The sequence below is a fragment of the Ranitomeya imitator genome, chromosome 2, assembly GCF_032444005.1.
Source record: "Ranitomeya imitator isolate aRanImi1 chromosome 2, aRanImi1.pri, whole genome shotgun sequence".
In the NCBI taxonomy this organism is placed as follows: Eukaryota; Metazoa; Chordata; class Amphibia; order Anura; family Dendrobatidae; genus Ranitomeya; species Ranitomeya imitator.
In genome coordinates this window covers 652794200-652811972 of record NC_091283.1, presented here as the reverse complement: position 1 = coordinate 652811972, position 17773 = coordinate 652794200, and the positions used below count along the sequence as shown (strand labels likewise).

Below are 17773 nucleotides of genomic sequence, written 5' to 3'. Positions count from 1 at the left end.
GGATATGAGAGTTGAGAAGTAGGTTTGTTTAGCTGTGGCGAGTGTGGTCTTGAAAGTAGTGAAGGACTGTTTGAATGCGATGAAGTGCTCGTTTGAGTGGGATCTTTTCCATCTGCGCTCAAGCAGCCCTGGAAGCTCGCCTCAGTTCTTTGGTCAGGCTGGTGTGCCAGGGCTGTCTGTTGATTTTGCGAGCTTTGGTATGTGTAAGTGGGGCAGCAGATTCCAAAGCTACAGCTATTGTGGTGTTATATAGAGCGGCAGCGTCATCCGCATTGTGTATGGAACTTATGTCTGTGAGAGGGAGGAGGGATTCAGAGAATGAATGTAGGTCAAGATGTTTAAGATTTCTGCGAGGGTGTGAAAGTTTGTGGGGTGGGGATTGTAGACATGGAGTGGAGAGAGATGAGAATGTGAGAAGGTTGTGGTCAGAGAGTGGAAGAGGTGAGTTAGAGAGGTTAGATAGGAAGCAGAGGCGGGTGAAGATGAGGTCCAGTGTGTGACCATCTTTGTGAGTGGCTGCAGAAGACCATTGAGTGAGGCCGAAGGAGGAAGTGAGAGATAGAAGTTTAGTGGCAGCTGAGAGGGAAGTGTCAATGGGTATGTTGAAGTCGCCCATGATGATAGTGGGGATGTCCGCAGAAAGGAAATGAAGTAGCCAGGTGGTGAAGTTGTCAAAGAAGGTGGTGGCTGGCTCTGGGGGGCTGTAAATGACAGCCAGTTGGAGGGGGAGTAGATGCGCACAGAGTGCACCTCAAAGGAAGGGAGGGTAACAGAGGGTGGCAGTGGGATTGGGGTGAAGGAGCAGTTATCTGACAGGAAAAAAACCAACTCCTCCGCCATGCTTGCTGCTGAGGCGGTGTGTGAGAAAGGTGGAAGCCACCGTAAGAGAGTGCAGCAGGGGAGGCGGTGTCAGAAGGGGTGAGCCAGGTTTTGGTGATGGCGAGGAAGGAAAGTTTGGTAGTAACAAAAAGATCATGGATGTAGGAAAGCTTGTTGCAGAGCGAGCGTTCCACAGAGCTCGTTAGTGGGACTGGGGAAGCGGGGGCTGGGCGAATGGGTATAAGGTTAGCGAGGTTACGGAAGTTTGGGATAGAGCGTGGATGGGAGGTAGAAATGACTGTGGAAATATGCTGAGGAGGACCACGATTTGGAGTGATATCACCAGCAGTGAGAAGGAGCAGAGAAAGTGTTAGCAGGTAATAATGACACCATGCCGGGTCTATTTATGAGAAAAGGTGCCAGGAGGATGGTTCACAGGGGCTCTGGTGCGGCAGTCACATACTACAGATGGACCAGTGTCTTGTATATCTTTTTTTTCCTCAACTCTAGTGAATCAATTAGGCTTTTGGAAAAGTAACAGAGTCTACACAATTTGTGAAAGTTGTAAACTTTTTGCGCAACTAATCATTACTAGTAGAGGTGGCCCTGACTGTAGCCGCTTTCTGGAACCTCAATATGAACAAATGCATTATTTTAAGGAGTAGCTGTTTAAATCAGAGACAAAGATTCCATGTGGACTAATGACTAGAAAGATTTTTGTATTGCTCTATTTTGCCCTTGGCATATGGGAACATATCAGCAGATCCCACGATCCCATCCAATTTCTAAAGAAAACATTTTCCTACTTGCTCTTAAAAGGAACCAAGTACAACCATGTAAATGCAACCTTAGCATTATCTTATGTGACCTAAAAATGAATAAATACCTACATACATACACACACACACATATACATACATACAGTACAGACCAAAAGTTTGGACACACCTCATTAAAAGATTTTTCTGTATTTTCAAGACTATGAAAATTGTAAATTCACACTGAAGGCATCAATACTATGAATTAACACATGTGGAATTATATACCGTACTTAACAAAAAAGTGTGAAACAACTGAAAATGTCTTATATTCTAGGTTCTTCATAGTAGCCACCTTTTGCTTTGATGACTGCTTTGCACACTCTTGATGAGCTTCAAGAGGTAGTCACCGGGAATGGTCTTCCAACAATCTTGAAGGAGTTCCCAGAGGTGCTTAGCACTTTTTGGCCCTTTTGCCTTCACTCTGCGGTCCAGCTCACCCCAAACCATCTCGATTGGATACAGGCTTGGTGACTGTGGAGGCCAGGTCATCTGGTATAGCACCCCATCACTCTTTCTTGGTCAAATAGCCCTTACACAGCCTGGAGGTGTTTGGGGTCATTGTCCTGTTGGTTCAGTATGCCTTCAATTATGAATAAATCCCCAACAGTGTCACAAGCAAAGCACCCCCACACCTCCTCCTTCATGCTTCACAGTGGAAACCATGTAGAGTCCATCCGTTCACCTTTTCTGCGTTGCACAAAGACATGGTGGTTGGAACCAAAGATCTCATATTTGGACTCATCAGACCAAAGCACAGATTTCCACTGGTCTAATGTCCATTCCTTGTGTTCTTTAGCCCAAACAAGTCTCTTCTGCTTGTTGCCTGTCCTTAGCAGTGGTTTCCTATCAGCTATTTTACCATGAAGGTCTGCTGCACAAAGTCTCCTCTTAACAGATGTTGTAGAGATATCTGCTGCTAGAACTCTGTGTGGTATTGACCTGGTCTCTAATCTGAGCTGCTGTTAACCTGCGATTTCTGAGGTTGGTGACTTGGATAAACTTATCCTCAGAAGCAGAGGTGACTCTTGGTCTTCCTTTCCTAGGGCAGTCCTCATGTGAGCCAGTTTCTTTGTAGCGCTTGATGGTTTTTGCCACTGCACTTGAGGACACTTTCAAAGTTTTCCCAATTTTTCGGACTGAATGACCTTCATTTCTTAAAGTAGTGATGGCCACTCGTTTTCCTTTACTTGGCTGCTTTTTTTCTTGCCATAATACAAATTCTAAGTCTATTCAGTAGGACTATCGGCTGTGCATCCACTAGACTTCTGCTCAACACAAGTGATGGTCCCATCCCCATTTATAAGGCTGCTGTTAACCTGCGATTTCTGAGGCTGGTGACTCGGATAAACTTATCCTCAGAAGCAGAGGTGACTCTTGGTCTTGCTTTCCTGGGGCGGTCCTCATGTGAGCCAGTTTCTTTGTAGCACTTTTTGCCACTGCACTTGGGGACACTTTCAGTTTTCCCAATTTTTTTCAGACTGACTGACCTTCATTTCTTAAAGTAATGATGGCCACTCGTTTTTCTTTACTTAGAATTTGTATTATGGCAAGAAAAAAAGCAGTTAACAGTCTATTCAGTAGGACTATCAGCTGTGTATCCACCGGACTTCTGCTCAACACAATTGATGGTTCCAACCCCATTTATAAGGCAAGAAATCCCACTTATTAAACCTGACAGGGCACACCTGTGAAGTGAAAACCTTTTCCGGTGACTACCTCTTGAAGCTCAACAAGAAAATGCCAAGAGTGTGCAAAGCAGTCATTGAAGCAAAAGGTGGCTACTTTGAAGAACCTAGAATGTAAGACATATTTTCAGTTTTTTCACACTTTTTTGTTAAATATATAATTCCACATGTGTTAATTCATAGTTTTTATGCCTTCAGTGTGAATTTACAATTTTCAGTCATGAAAATACAGAAAAATCTTTAAATGAGAAGGTGTGTCCAAACTTTTGGTCTGTACTGTACATACATACACACTAGATGGTGGCCCGATTCTAATGCATCAGGTATTCTACAATATGTATGTAGTTTATTTATGAAGATTTCAGAATAATGCAATGAATACACAGGATTCGGCCGGCCGGGCGCGAAAAGTTAGCGAAGCGTGGTTCAAATCCTGCGGCAATTTGCGGCCTGTCGCTGGTTGTTCGCGGCCGGCCGCGACCAATCAGTGAAGCCAGGGCCAGCTGCAGGTTTTTGAGGGCCCCGGGTCAAAGAGTCTCACAGCTCAGGTAGTACATAGCACAGCCATGTAGTATATAGCACAGCCATGTGGTATATAGCACAGCCCATGCAGTATGTAACACAGCCCACGTAGTATGCAGCAATGTGGGCACCATATCGCTGTTAAAAAAAAAGAATTAAAATAAATAGTTACATACTCACCTTCCGGCGCGGCCCCCGGATCCAGCCCAGGCCTTTAGCGATGCTCCGTTCCCAGTAATGCCTTGCGGCAATAACCAGTAATGATTTAGCGGTCTCGCGAGACTGCTACGTCATCACGGGTCGTTGCCGCAATGCATTCTTGGGACCAGAGCGTCGCGAGGAGCGGGAAAGGCTGCCGCGGACGCCGGAAGGTGAGAATAATTTTTTTTCTTTTATTATTATTTTTAACATTATATGTTTTTACTATTGATGCTGCATAGGCAGCATCAGTAATAAAAAGTAATAATAAAAGTAATAATAAAAAGTTGGTCACACTTACAGGGTTAATGGCAGCGTTAACGGACTGCGTTACACCGCGTTATGCCGCAGTGTAACACAGTCCATTTAACGGACTGCTAAAACACTATGTGGGCGCTGACTGGAGAGGAGAATGGAGGGGACACTGACTGGAGGGGAGTAGGGAGAGGCCAAGTTGTGGCCGGACTGTGCCCGTCGCTGATTGGTCGCGGCCTGCTGGGCGCGACCAATCAGCGACGCTGGATTTCCGTGACAGACAAAAAGACGGAAGTGGACCTTAGACTAATTATATATATATATATATTTATATTAGACATACACGACAAGTGAGACCTATATCCGTCATAAAATTACTAAAATGATTGGTCCCTTGTAGCAAGCTATGTACTGGTAGACGTCCACCAGCTTTAGCACCAACTCTTGCCTAGGTGGTTACATATAGCGATGATCTTCATAAAATACTCCTTCCACAACAGTTTGTATTTAAATGTTTATTAGTAGGAGACAGTTACATTGACAATGACTAGTACAACCACTAAAACGTAGAATTCTACTCATCAGTCCAAAAACAATCCAATGCATGTGAACAGAAAGGCCAAGTCTTCATAAATGATTGTGACTTTTCTGATGTCTAATGAGATGGGCCTTCTGGTTAAAACTTTTATTGCATTCAGGACAACAAAATGGCTTTTCCCCTGTGTGAACACGCACATGTTTGAGAAGCCTAGACTTGCTTGTAAAGCCTTTCCCGCACTCAGAACATGGAAATGGTTTCTCCCCAGTGTGTATTCTATGATGCTCTACAAGATGAGATTTATTCTTGAAACATTTCCCACATTCAGAACATGGGAATGGCTTCTCTCCTGAGTGAACTCGAAGATGTTCAAGAAGATTGGACTTTGTGGAAAACCTTTTCCCACACTGAGAGCATACGTATGGCTTATCGCCTGTGTGAATCTTTAAATGATTTGCAAGATTAAATTTCTCCTTAAAACACAGTCCACATTCATAGCACAAAAATGGTTTATCACCTCTGTGAATTTTCAGATGTTTGTTGAGATGCCATTTATATCGGAAAGGTTTTCCACACTCTGGACATGGAAATGATTTCACAACAGGGTTAGATGCTAATGAAAAATCAATATGAGGATAGGAACCTGAATATATCGTATTACCTAGATGGCCTGAATTGTGAGGGATACATGATGGATCAAACGCAAAGCTGCCATGTATGGTGGAGTCATATAAGAGTCCTAAGCCATGAGGGATCGAGTGTATATTGGGGGCAATAGGATTTTCTTCAAAGAAACTTCCTCTGCTATTCACTTCTTCTGCTCCACAATGTGAGTATGCACCAAGACGTCTCTTCGACTTCTTTCTACTCTGGTTTTTGCCTGCCAGGGATTACACAAAGTAAAAGAAAAAATAATTGCATTATTTAAAAAAAAAAAAAAAAACTACCCCCTTTCAAAGACTCAGAAAAATGATAATTACTTACCGGTAACTATATTTTCCCAAAACCCATGATGGCAGTTGGGAGAAAGGGAAATCTGCCCTATCACTGCACAGGAAACTAAGAGCAAAAAATAAAAAGGCCACTTCCTCCTTCAGTGGCTCTCCCAAGAAGTCAAGTAGGAGTAACCCAAATTTCTTATCCTTATTCTTGTTATGATTTATACATTCACTCAAGCTCATTCTTCACTGTGAGAAGAGAAAGACCGAAACCTCAACAACCACAAGCCAGAGGTAGAGAATAAATATGGGTGTCTTCATGGGTTTCGGGAAAATCAAAATCACCAGTTAGTTATTTTTGCCCCTCATCCAAGACAGCACCTGAGAAACGATAAAGAAATCCTCTGATAGGGAGTGCCACTTGTAAGATCTCACACCTGAAGAAAGATCCCAAGAAAATCCTGGTTAACTTTTTTGGAGGATCTATATTGATAGACTTTACTTTTGTGTATGCTTGGTTATTTCTCTGAATTTAGTTAAATATTTTGGACTTGTCAAACCACTTCAACAACTGAAGTGTTCAGGAACTGGTAGTAAAACTTAGTATGTTATCGAAAGCAGAAGTCAAGTGATCCAAGGAACATGGTAAGCCCAACAAGTCATAGTGTAGGGTGCCATGTGGGGTGATAAACAACTGGAGCCACTGGGTACTTACACCTAGTAATGGAACTTCCTTTATTCTTCTCTCTTTTGTGATGTTTAGTGTTTATCTTATTACTTGACTCATTTATTATGGAATATTAGGTCTTAATGCATATGTATGCACAGTTACTTCTGCCATAGACGATATTTATGGAAGCCCGAATGTTGTATAGCTATTATACCCATTATCAACTCCTTGCAGCGAGTTCCTTGTACAGGACTGTGTTTTTACCATTTTCTATTTTTATTTATTAATTGAATAAAAATGTATATTTTTTATTTATCCATGTTTAGTGTCTTCACTTCTTTGAGTAGGTAAAAACATTTGATTAGTGAATATCCAGATTATTTATGTTTAATTACCAGTAATTTTTCACTCTGACCTTGTATTTCTATATTAAAACAAGGCCCCCTAAGACCAATATCTTGAACCTTAAAGAAATCCTACTTATGACAGTTAATTAATTTTAACAAGAAACCCCTATGGATTAAAAAAAAAAACACACTAAACCATCGAGTGCAGATTGAACACTTAAGTATACCAAAAACAAAGATTAGTATTTCCCCAAGGTATTAGTACGTCCAATCCATTTCATGACTACAATTAGGAGGATTAACTGGACTTACTCTGGTTTACTCAACTTACCACAACCATATCCATCTTACTCCAACTAGGAGGAAAAACTGGAACATTGATGTTCACCGACCTAAATGCGACCCGTTCACCTTCTGGCTCCAAACTAGGAGGATTAACTATGGTTTTATTCATCTTGGCACAAGTATCACCATGTTACGACTCCAACCAGGAAGATAAAACTGGGGCATAGATGTTTATCGACCTAAATGCTTACCAGTCCATCTTCTGTCTCCAAAATAGGAGGATTAACTGTACGTACAATGGTTTCAGTCTGTTTACATTGCCATGTCTTCACAAAACTACTCCAACTGGAAGGACAGATTAAGGACATACAGTTAAGTCCAGAAATACTTGGGCAGTCACAAGTTTTGGCATTTTAGTAGTTTACCAAAACACATTCAAGATACAGATGTATAATCAATATGGGCTTAAGGTGTAGACTCCCAACTTTAATTTGAGGGTATTCACATCCCAATTTTAGTAAGGGATTATAAATTACAGCTCTTTAATATGTAGCTGCCTTTTTTTGTTTTTAAATGGCCAAAAGTAATTGGACAATTATCTCAAAAGCTCTTTAAATGGGCTGCCTCCTTAATCCATCATCAATTAAGCGGCTAAAAGGGTGAAGCATTTTCATTTGGAAGCTGTTGCTTTTAATCCACAACATGCGGTCAAAGGAACTCTCAATGGAAGAGAAAGAGACCATGATTAGGTTTGTAAAAAGAAGAAATTCATCAGAGAGATAGCAGAAATGTTAGGATTGGCCAGATCAACATTTTGGTACATTCTGAAAACAACTCCATTGAGCATGCATTTCACATGATTAAGACAAAATTTAAGGCAGAAAGATCCACAAACAAGAACAACTGAAGTCAGCTGTAATAAAGGCCTGGCAAGGCATCATAAAGGAAGAAACACAGTGTTTGATTATATCCATAGCTTTAATATTTCAGGTAGTCATTGTCGGCAAGGATTCTCTACAAAGTATAAAAAATTGACATCATAGTTATGATAAAGTTAACTTTTCCAATTACCTTTTGAGTCCCTAAAATGAGGAGACTTTATAGAAAAATGGTTGCAGTTCCTAAACATTTCATAGGATATTTTTGTTCAACCCTTTTTATTAAACCTGGAAGTCTACACTTCATCTCAGTTGTTTCATTTTAAATACAAAAAATAGTGACTTGCAGAACCCAAATATTTCTGGACCTAACTGTAGATGTTTACCAGATTAAATGCTGACCAGTTCATTTTATGCCTCCACATGTAGGAAAAATGACTTGGCTGATTTGATTTAGTGCAATATGCACATCTCAAGTAGGAGGGATAGACTAGGAATCTGTTCGACTCCTGCTGCAGGACTGCATTTTGGCACCCTACCTAATTTCAAGAGACGTTATCATCTGGAACTCACCCTTCACCAAGTTCAGCGGCATTGAGCTGCATGCAAAGAAAAGGTAGAATCCAACATATTGTGAGGCAGTAATGAAAAACCATGTAGAAAAGCCGCGGAGACACCATCACGTGTTTCTCAACGCAAGCAATAAATAGCCAGGTCTTTCACCGGGAAGGAACAACCACGGGAAGGGCAGCATCCAAAAAGGAAAACCACCTATGCCAAAACATGGTATCCATCCACAGACAGCTGTTTCGGGGTATTTGTCCCTCATCAATGTGGAGTAGGAAACTGGCTATTAGGAGCAGTGCCTGGTACAAGGACTATAAACCTAAGGATGAATGACCTCGGGGAGATCAAAACATCCAACACCGCGGAGACACCATCACGTGTTTCTCAACGCAAGCAATAAATAGCCAGGTCTTTCACCGGGAAGGAACATCCACGGGAAGGGCAGCATCCAAAAGGAAAACCACATAAGCCAAAACATGGTATCCATCCACAGATGCTGCCCTTCCTGTGGTTGTTCCTTCCCGGTGAAAGACCGGGCTATTTAGTGCTTGCGTTCAGAAACACGTGATGGTGTCTCCGCGGCTTTTCTACATGCATTTGCATATTTCCCATAAGGGATGGGGGCAGTGTTCTGGATCACTGCGTTGAGAAACACGTGATGGTGTCTGTTAGATATTTTGATCTCCCCGAGGTCATTCATCCTTATGTTTATAGTAATGAAAAACCAGACCTACCAAACCAAGAGTCAGCTGGCTAATTAGGCAAAGCCACATATCCCAAAGTTAAGGCATATCACCGAGGGTCATACCAGGCTAAAGGCTACATCAAGCCAAGTCATAAGGCAGAGATAGCAGGACATACAGCCAACACAAGGGCTAACATCAGGCCACCATCAACCCTGAGGGTACAGGGCCGGCACCAACCATGAGGCTGCAGGCTCCACATAAACCATGAAGCTGTAAGCCAAACATCAAATCTGAGGCAAAAGGTACTGTAAACATGAAATTTCGCTTTCCCAAAGCGAATGTTAAGATTTCAGGGTCCAACTGGGCCAATATACTCACTGTGATTCTTGCCAGAGGTTGCTGTGTAACAGCCTAAGGGTGCTCCATGATCCACGGCTGCCCCTGCAGTGTGCTCAAGGCTCCACTGTCCACAGGACAGGAAACCACTGACAGAGGACACGCGAGTGGCCTTTTCATTTTTTGCTCTTGGCTTCCTGTCCAGTGATAGGGCGGGTTCCTCTCTCTCAGGTACTGTCATGTGAGGGGAAAAATGATTCCATTGAGATTACAGATTTCTAATATGGAAGAAAACATGAACTGTTGCTCTGTTCAGGGACAGAACTAGAATAAGGTCGGCCCTGGTGCAAGATTTGTACTGGGCCCGAGTGGAAAATTCTGAAGCACGGCTATGTATAGCAGAGGTGTCAAACTGCATTCCTCGAGGGCCGCAAACAGGTCATGTTTTCAGGATTTCCTTGTATTGCTCAAGGTGCTGGAATCATTCTCTGCAGGTGATTAAATTATCACCTGTGCAATACAAGGAAATCCTGAAAACATTACCTGTTTGCGGCCCTCGAGGAATGCAGTTTGACACCTCTGATGTATAGCATAGGCGATCAGATGATCGTAGCATCAAGTCTCCTAAGTGGACTATTAAATAAAAGTAAAAAAGTTTTTAAAGTAGGAAATAAAAACAAGATCAGATCACACCCCCTTTGCCCCATTGAAAAGAAAAAAAAAAAAAAAAAACACATACTTCGTATCACTGTATTCAGAAACCAATCAAAATATGAAAAATTAATCTGATCAATAGACAGCGTAGTGAGAAAAGAAAAAAAAAAAAGCTCATCACTTCAGGACGGCATTGCAAGCCTCTCTGTGCAGGTAAAGTCTACAAAGTGTTTTCTTCCTTTCCTTTTTGTGCAGCCTTAACATTTTTGGGATGGTGCTCTTGGTGGGTGCCCGCTTCTGCCGGCTCTGCCCAGTGGCCAGAGTGAAAACAGCAACATTTCAGGGGGTAACAATTAATACACGCGATATGGAAAATTAGGAAAGAAAACAAAAATAAAACCAAAATGTATTATGATTAGTACGCTATTTTCTGATTATACATTCCCTTTAACCCCAATAAAGGTGGACACTCGCTTTGTTTTTGGCCTGGAAACTAATTATGAATTACAAGGGCAAAAAAAATTGTATGTTTGTTATGGCATGAAGTAAAAAAAAAAAATGACAGTAAAGGAAGTGAAGACTGAAATAAGACCAACGATAACGGGAACTCTTCTGTATTTAGGAACCGTTACTCACTTGGACTGTCATCTGTAGAAGTGTCATCCTCCATAAGATATTGATCTCCACTCATATAGGTCTCTTCGTCTCCTCCTACAATACACACTTGAATATCAATTTGGTCTTCCCCCTAAATTTGCCAAAATCAACAGAAGTATCATAGTAGATGCGTTCAGCAATGCAGACCGGTATTTTGACACACGTTGAGACCTCTGAACTAGCTACCTGAGGATAGTCACTGTCATATTTTGCTGGAGAATCTGGAGAATATAGAGGACTACAACAATTTTTTGGTAGGCTTCTCTTCATGGATCCATCTGTAGGAGACAAATTCACACCATTGCCTAAATACATAACATAATATGGTAAAGATACCCAAAAAGTGTCTTACTGCTGTGAAGAATACACTAATATGTGAGAAGATCAATGGGGAATGAGACTTCTAGTATTAAGAGGAGACTGAACTTGAATATGGGACTGTTCCACGTTTCTCACCAAGGAAGATCTCCTCCTGCTCACAATCCAGATTGCTCCTTCCATACAGCTCCTCTTCATCATCTAGTACTTCAACTTTGATCATCTCCAGATCTTCAACCTCAATAATCAAACATAGAAGCTTGCTAAAGCGAATGGCCCATAATAAATAGGTTAGTTGAAGATTTATTCCCAGTTACCTGATTCACCTGTGGGGTATGGCAAGGATTTTTGGGACAATCCTTGGAACTAAAACATTTCTCTGATAGATTTCTTTTGTGGGATCCAACTGTAGGAATCACACACAGAGTGAATGAATACACATCCCATGGACAGGATTGGAGCTTTTTCTGCAGGAAAGCAATACTTTTTTTCCAATCTCATATAACCTTTTTAAGGAAAAAAGAAGAACATAGCTAGTTAGGACTAATCATAGACCAAGGATATTTCTGTAGTAAGAAATGGCTTGGGATAACAGAAGCAACAACATTACATTGATAGATTTTGTCAAACCCACAAGCCATGTCTTATTTGAAGCAGATTTTTCTGGATTTGGACCTTTGATTTTTTTTTGTTATAATTGTAGGGAAAAAAAGTAACAAAAAATAGAATAATGTACTTCTCTTTATGTAGTGCTCGACACCTCTAGAACTTTCCCATAATGTTTACCATGCATCACATATGTCTCAATCTTCCTCTTTTCTAATACCAAATGGACAATCCTAAGTAATATTTTACCACAATACCTGGTGTTGAATTCAGTATTACTTTATTTTCCGATGACACCTTAGCTTGACCTTTCGGATGATCTTGGGACAATTGAGAGGCATTTTGATTATCTTTTGAATTTGTACTTTTTTGCAGATTTTTCTTACTGAATCCATCTGTCTCTGTAGGAAACACAATGATTGAATACACAGTTTATATGCAAAGCTGGGGTATCCTGGTGAGATGTGAAATTACTCTAACCTGTACTGGGAGACTTGATGGGCTGGGAAATCTCCATAAAGTCCTTGTACAGATTCTTGTGTCCTTCTATGTACTCCCACTCCTCCACGGAGAAATAGACAGTGACGTCCTGACATCTTATAGTAATCTGACACATAATGATACAGTCATTATCCACATACCACTAGTGGTATTTTAGCACAACGTCCCCGTATTCCCAGCAGCGCTCACCTCTCCAGTCAGCAGCTCAATGATCTTGTTGGTGAGTTCCAGGATCTTCTGATCGTTGTTCTTCTCTTCTCTCAGCGAGTGAGGTGAAGGCTCCATTGGACTCTGGTTTCCACTCCAACCACGTGAGATGTGCGGCTTCCACAAAGCTTTCATTTGTTTACTTGACTTCTTTAATGGTCCATAATTCTAATTTCCAAAAAAAGAGGGAATAAAATATCATCCAACAGCATAACCTGTAATGATCTGGAGTTGATCTCATTTCTTCAGAGGCCTCACCTCACCAGTCAGCAAATATATAATCTTAAGGGTAAACTTTAGTATCATCTCTGCGTTATCCTTCCTCACTCCATCCATCATGACCCCTCAGTCTGTAAGAGATACAACAAAATAAATATATTATACATCTTATATTCTTATTTCTTGAGCCAATTAGATATGGAGTTAATTCTGTATTCTGGATCAAAGTCTTGCCCTACATTCCAATTTTTCTTTTCTTAAAGAGGTCCTGTACCAGTTGAGATTTCATGGTCAACTCATTAGTAACAAGAGTTTAGTGTCAGCAGATCTTTATGGAACTACATCAACCAGTCAATTTCTGTATGTTGATCTGGCTAGAGCCTGCTGGATAACATCTGATATAACGGGACCCACAATGTCCACAACACCACAATCCATATAGAACAGTACATCACATCGCTCAGAGACAACCCAGAAGTTTGTTTCATTCATTTTCAATGGACAATGCCTGCCTGGAAGTGAGGGAAAGCAAGTTCCAGCTATTACAATGTAATATCATAATCAAAGAGTGGACGGCAAATTACAAAGCATGATATTAATAAAGCAATGAATTATCTTGAATGTCACGCTGTGAAGGTCTTCTGTAAGGAAGAGGGGCTTCAAACTGTCCCTTGAGCTGGGACCTTAACTATCCTTGTCCCGGGGATACTCTTGATGGTAGAGAGGCCAGAGACTCCAACTTTACTATGCTCCTGTTAAAATCTGTCTTTCTCCCCCACCCCATGAGGCATGGAACAGAAATGAAAGGTAAACAAGACACAAAGACAAAACAGTGGTAACAGAATACCTCTATCATACAAAAGCATTACCCAACAATAGGGAGCAGGATAGGGACAGGGAGGAATAAACTAAAAGGGAAAAGGGACCAGGAGATAAACACACACACACATACGACAGCAACCTACAGGACACCACAACTCCAACCTGCAACTACTTCGCTTTAGCACAGGAAGACGAATCTCCAAGAGCAACAACAATCTCCTATTCAGCAGTGTCTCCTTGGAGCAAGGAAGCAGAACTTTCACTGGCAAGACAGAGAGGGTCTGGGCAGGTTTTATAAGAAGAGTTTGTGACCAGATCAGAAGCAGCTGAAAGGGAGCTGCATGTTTCTGACCAGCATTTAAAGGGTCGTTAACCCCTTCAGCACCAAAGGAAACCAAATCCATTTAAATGGAATCCAAACAACACAGGCTAAATGGAAGATCTGCGATTCACAATACGCAGTGATCTATCCTCAGATCGCTCAGGTTGGCGTGACTAACTCGTGACAATTAACTGGTATGTGACATCCACATTTGCACATTTTCCAGTTTGCTTTGTAACCCAGTCGAGGCTGATACATTTCAACAACCTTCTCTTTTGAACCCTTCTGGTAAAGTGTTTATTGACCAGCTAACATCAGGGCAGTGCGGCACTGCATGGCTGCCAAATGAGGCCAATCACCAGGTCCATGAGCAGAGTCTTTGTTCTTTCCACAAAGAGAGGAATAGCCCAAAAAGAACATATTCTTCATTATACCTATATAGGTACGGCACACAACAGCAACTAGAAGGCTAGTACTAGGATTCAGATACTTCATGTAGACGAGACACCACATCCCACTCCTCCTGTTATTGATCCCACAGAGGACACTACATCCCACTCCTCCTGTTATTAACCCCACAGAGGACACTACATCCCACTCCTCCTGTTATTAACCCCACAGAGGACACCACATCCCACAGAGGACACTACATCCCACTCCTCCTGTTATTGATCCCACAGAGGACACTACATCCCACTCCTCCTGTTATTAACCCCACAGAGAACACTACATCCCACTCCTCCTGTTATTAATCCCACAGAGGACACTACATCCCACTCCTCCTGTTATTGATCCCACAGAGGACACTACATCCCACTCCTCCTGTTATTGATCCCACAGAGGACACTACATCCCACTCCTCCTGTTATTGATCCCACAGAGGACACTACATCCCACTCCTCCTGTTATTGATCCCACAGAGGACACTACATCCCACTCCTCCTGTTATTAACCCCACAGAGAACACTACATCCCACTCCTCCTGTTATTAACCCCACAGACAGGACACCACATCCCACTCCTCCTGTTATTGATCCCACAGAGGACACTACATCCCACTCCTCCTGTTATTAACCCCACAGAGGACACTACATCCCACTCCTCCTGTTATTGATCCCACAGAGGACACTACATCCCACTCCTCCTGTTATTAACCCCACAGAGAACACTACATCCCACTCCTCCTGTTATTAACCCCACAGACAGGACACCACATCCCACTCCTCCTGTTATTGATCCCACAGAGGACACTACATCCCACTCCTCCTGTTATTAACCCCACAGAGGACACTACATCCCACTCCTCCTGTTATTGATCCCACAGAGGACACTACATCCCACTCCTCCTGTTATGAATCCCACAGAGGACACTACATCCCACTCCTCCTGTTATTAACCCCACAGAGAACACTACATCCCACTCCTCCTGTTATTAATCCCACAGAGGACACTACATCCCACTCCTCCTGTTATTGATCCCACAGACAGGACACTACATCCCACTCCTCCTGTTATTGATCCCACAGAGGACACTACATCCCACTCCTCCTGTTATTGATCCCACAGAGGACACTACATCCCACTCCTCCTGTTATTGATCCCACAGAGGACACTACATCCCACTCCTCCTGTTATGAATCCCACAGAGGACACTACATCCCACTCCTCCTGTTATGAATCCCACAGAGGACACTACATCCCACTCCTCCTGTTATGAATCCCACAGAGGACACTACATCCCACTCCTCCTGTTATTAACCCCACAGAGAACACTACATCCCACTCCTCCTGTTATTAATCCCACAGAGGACACCACATCCCACTCCTCCTGTTATTAACCCCACAGAGGACACCACATCCCACTCCTCCTGTTATTAACCCCACAGAGGACACTACATCCCACTCCTCCTGTTATTGATCCCACAGACAGGACACTACATCCCACTCCTCCTGTTATGAATCCCACAGAGGACACTACATCCCACTCCTCCTGTTATGAATCCCACAGAGGACACTACATCCCACTCCTCCTGTTATTAACCCCACAGAGAACACTACATCCCACTCCTCCTGTTATTAATCCCACAGAGGACACTACATCCCACTCCTCCTGTTATTAACCCCACAGAGGACACTACATCCCACTCCTCCTGTTATTAACCCCACAGAGGACACTACATCCCACTCCTCCTGTTATTAACCCCACAGAGGACACTACATCCCACTCCTCCTGTTATTAATCCCACAGAGGACACTACATCCCACTCCTCCTGTTATTAACCCCACAGAGAACACTACATCCCACTCCTCCTGTTATTAACCCCACAGAGGACACTACATCCCACTCCTCCTGTTATTAACCCCACAGAGAACACTACATCCCACTCCTCCTGTTATTAATCCCACAGAGGACACTACATCCCACTCCTCCTGTTATTAACCCCACAGAGAACACTACATCCCACTCCTCCTGTTATTAACCCCACAGAGGACACTACATCCCACTCCTCCTGTTATTAATCCCACAGAGGACACTACATCCCACTCCTCCTGTTATTAACCCCACAGAGGACACTACATCCCACTCCTCCTGTTATTAATCCCACAGAGGACACTACATCCCACTCCTCCTGTTATTAATCCCACAGAGGACACTACATCCCACTCCTCCTGTTATTAACCCCACAGAGGACACTACATCCCACTCCTCCTGTTATTAATCCCACAGAGGACACTACATCCCACTCCTCCTGTTATTAATCCCACAGAGGACACTACATCCCACTCCTCCTGTTATTAACCCCAGACAGGACACCACATCCCACTCCTCCTGTTATTAATCCCACAGAGGACACTACATCCCACTCCTCCTGTTATTAACCCCACAGAGGACACCACATCCCACTCCTCCTATTATTGATCCCACAGAGGACACTACATCCCACTCCTCCTGTTATTAACCCCACAGAGGACACCACATCCCACTCCTCCTGTTATTAACCCCACAGACAGGACACCACATCCCACTCCTCCTGCAGTACAATACTGAGGTTAGCCCCAGCTCTGTGCTTCCCATATGGTCTATCACAGCCCTAAGGCCAGTCCGTCACTGGTTAATCCCGCCACTAGTGCCCTCCGCCTGTGGCATGTACGGAGGGCAGAGCGCCATCGGAGGACACTACAGTCCGCGTCACCCATTCTGCTCTGCTCTCCCTGTGCTATACCAGACACTCCATTCTGCATCTGCTCGGCCTGCTGTGGTCCATCCCGCAGCCCCTAATTCTGCTCCCGAGTGGTACACTCCACGCCTCCAGCCGCACAAGCCCCGTTACCTGCACCTCCTCTTTGTTACCTGCACCTCCTCTTTGTTACCTCCACTTCCTGTCTCGCCGTTGTTTTCCTGAAGGCAGGTGGTACCGCTATCTGCCTGGCCACACCCCCTCACTCGTAGTCAGCTCCCTTTCATTTTCTGCTGTGCAGTGCCCATATATGGGTAGAGTGACGTCATTGTGTTGCCCTAGTTACAGTAACCTGGGAAAGGCTCTGTAGTTCTAAATCTGTCCTCAAGGCAGGTGAATGGCAGCCATTATCTTGTGGTCTAAATTCTTAAAGGGGTTGTCTCGTTAGAATTCTTCCCCAGGAGCAATGCACTGTCTTTAAATGTACCATTGTATGAAATACCTAGCGTAACTAGTTCACATTCAAATTACAATTATAGCACATGTACCTTAAGCTTCTTTTACACATACCGTTGTTTTGCGGCCCCAATAGATTTTTATGGGGCCACAAAAACGGCAGCAATACTTTCACGGTGCCCCATAGTCCTCCATATAGTATAATGCACATCTCACAGTGCTCCACATACAGTGCCTGGCGAAAGTATTCGGCCCCCTGGAACTTTTCAACCTTTTCCACATATCAT

The 17773-nt window shown here is 43.0% G+C and overlaps 1 protein-coding gene across 1 annotated transcript in view; it reads right to left on the bottom strand.

Annotated features, from left to right (window-relative positions):
• Positions 1–4800: 4800 nt before the first annotated feature.
• Positions 4801–17773, bottom strand: part of LOC138666785 (zinc finger protein 84-like) — a 65985-nt gene continuing 53012 nt past the window's right edge. The window contains exons 8-17 of the mRNA XM_069754959.1: positions 12747–12833; positions 12471–12656; positions 12261–12387; positions 12038–12181; positions 11492–11580; positions 11313–11412; positions 11043–11134; positions 10836–10947; positions 9588–9779; positions 4801–5718 (exon numbers count right to left, since the gene is read on the bottom strand). Coding sequence (XP_069611060.1) covers positions 4928–5718; positions 9588–9779; positions 10836–10947; positions 11043–11134; positions 11313–11412; positions 11492–11580; positions 12038–12181; positions 12261–12387; positions 12471–12656; positions 12747–12833 — 1920 coding nt within the window. The 3' untranslated portion in view covers positions 4801–4927. The remainder of the gene's footprint in view (positions 5719–9587; positions 9780–10835; positions 10948–11042; positions 11135–11312; positions 11413–11491; positions 11581–12037; positions 12182–12260; positions 12388–12470; positions 12657–12746; positions 12834–17773) is intronic.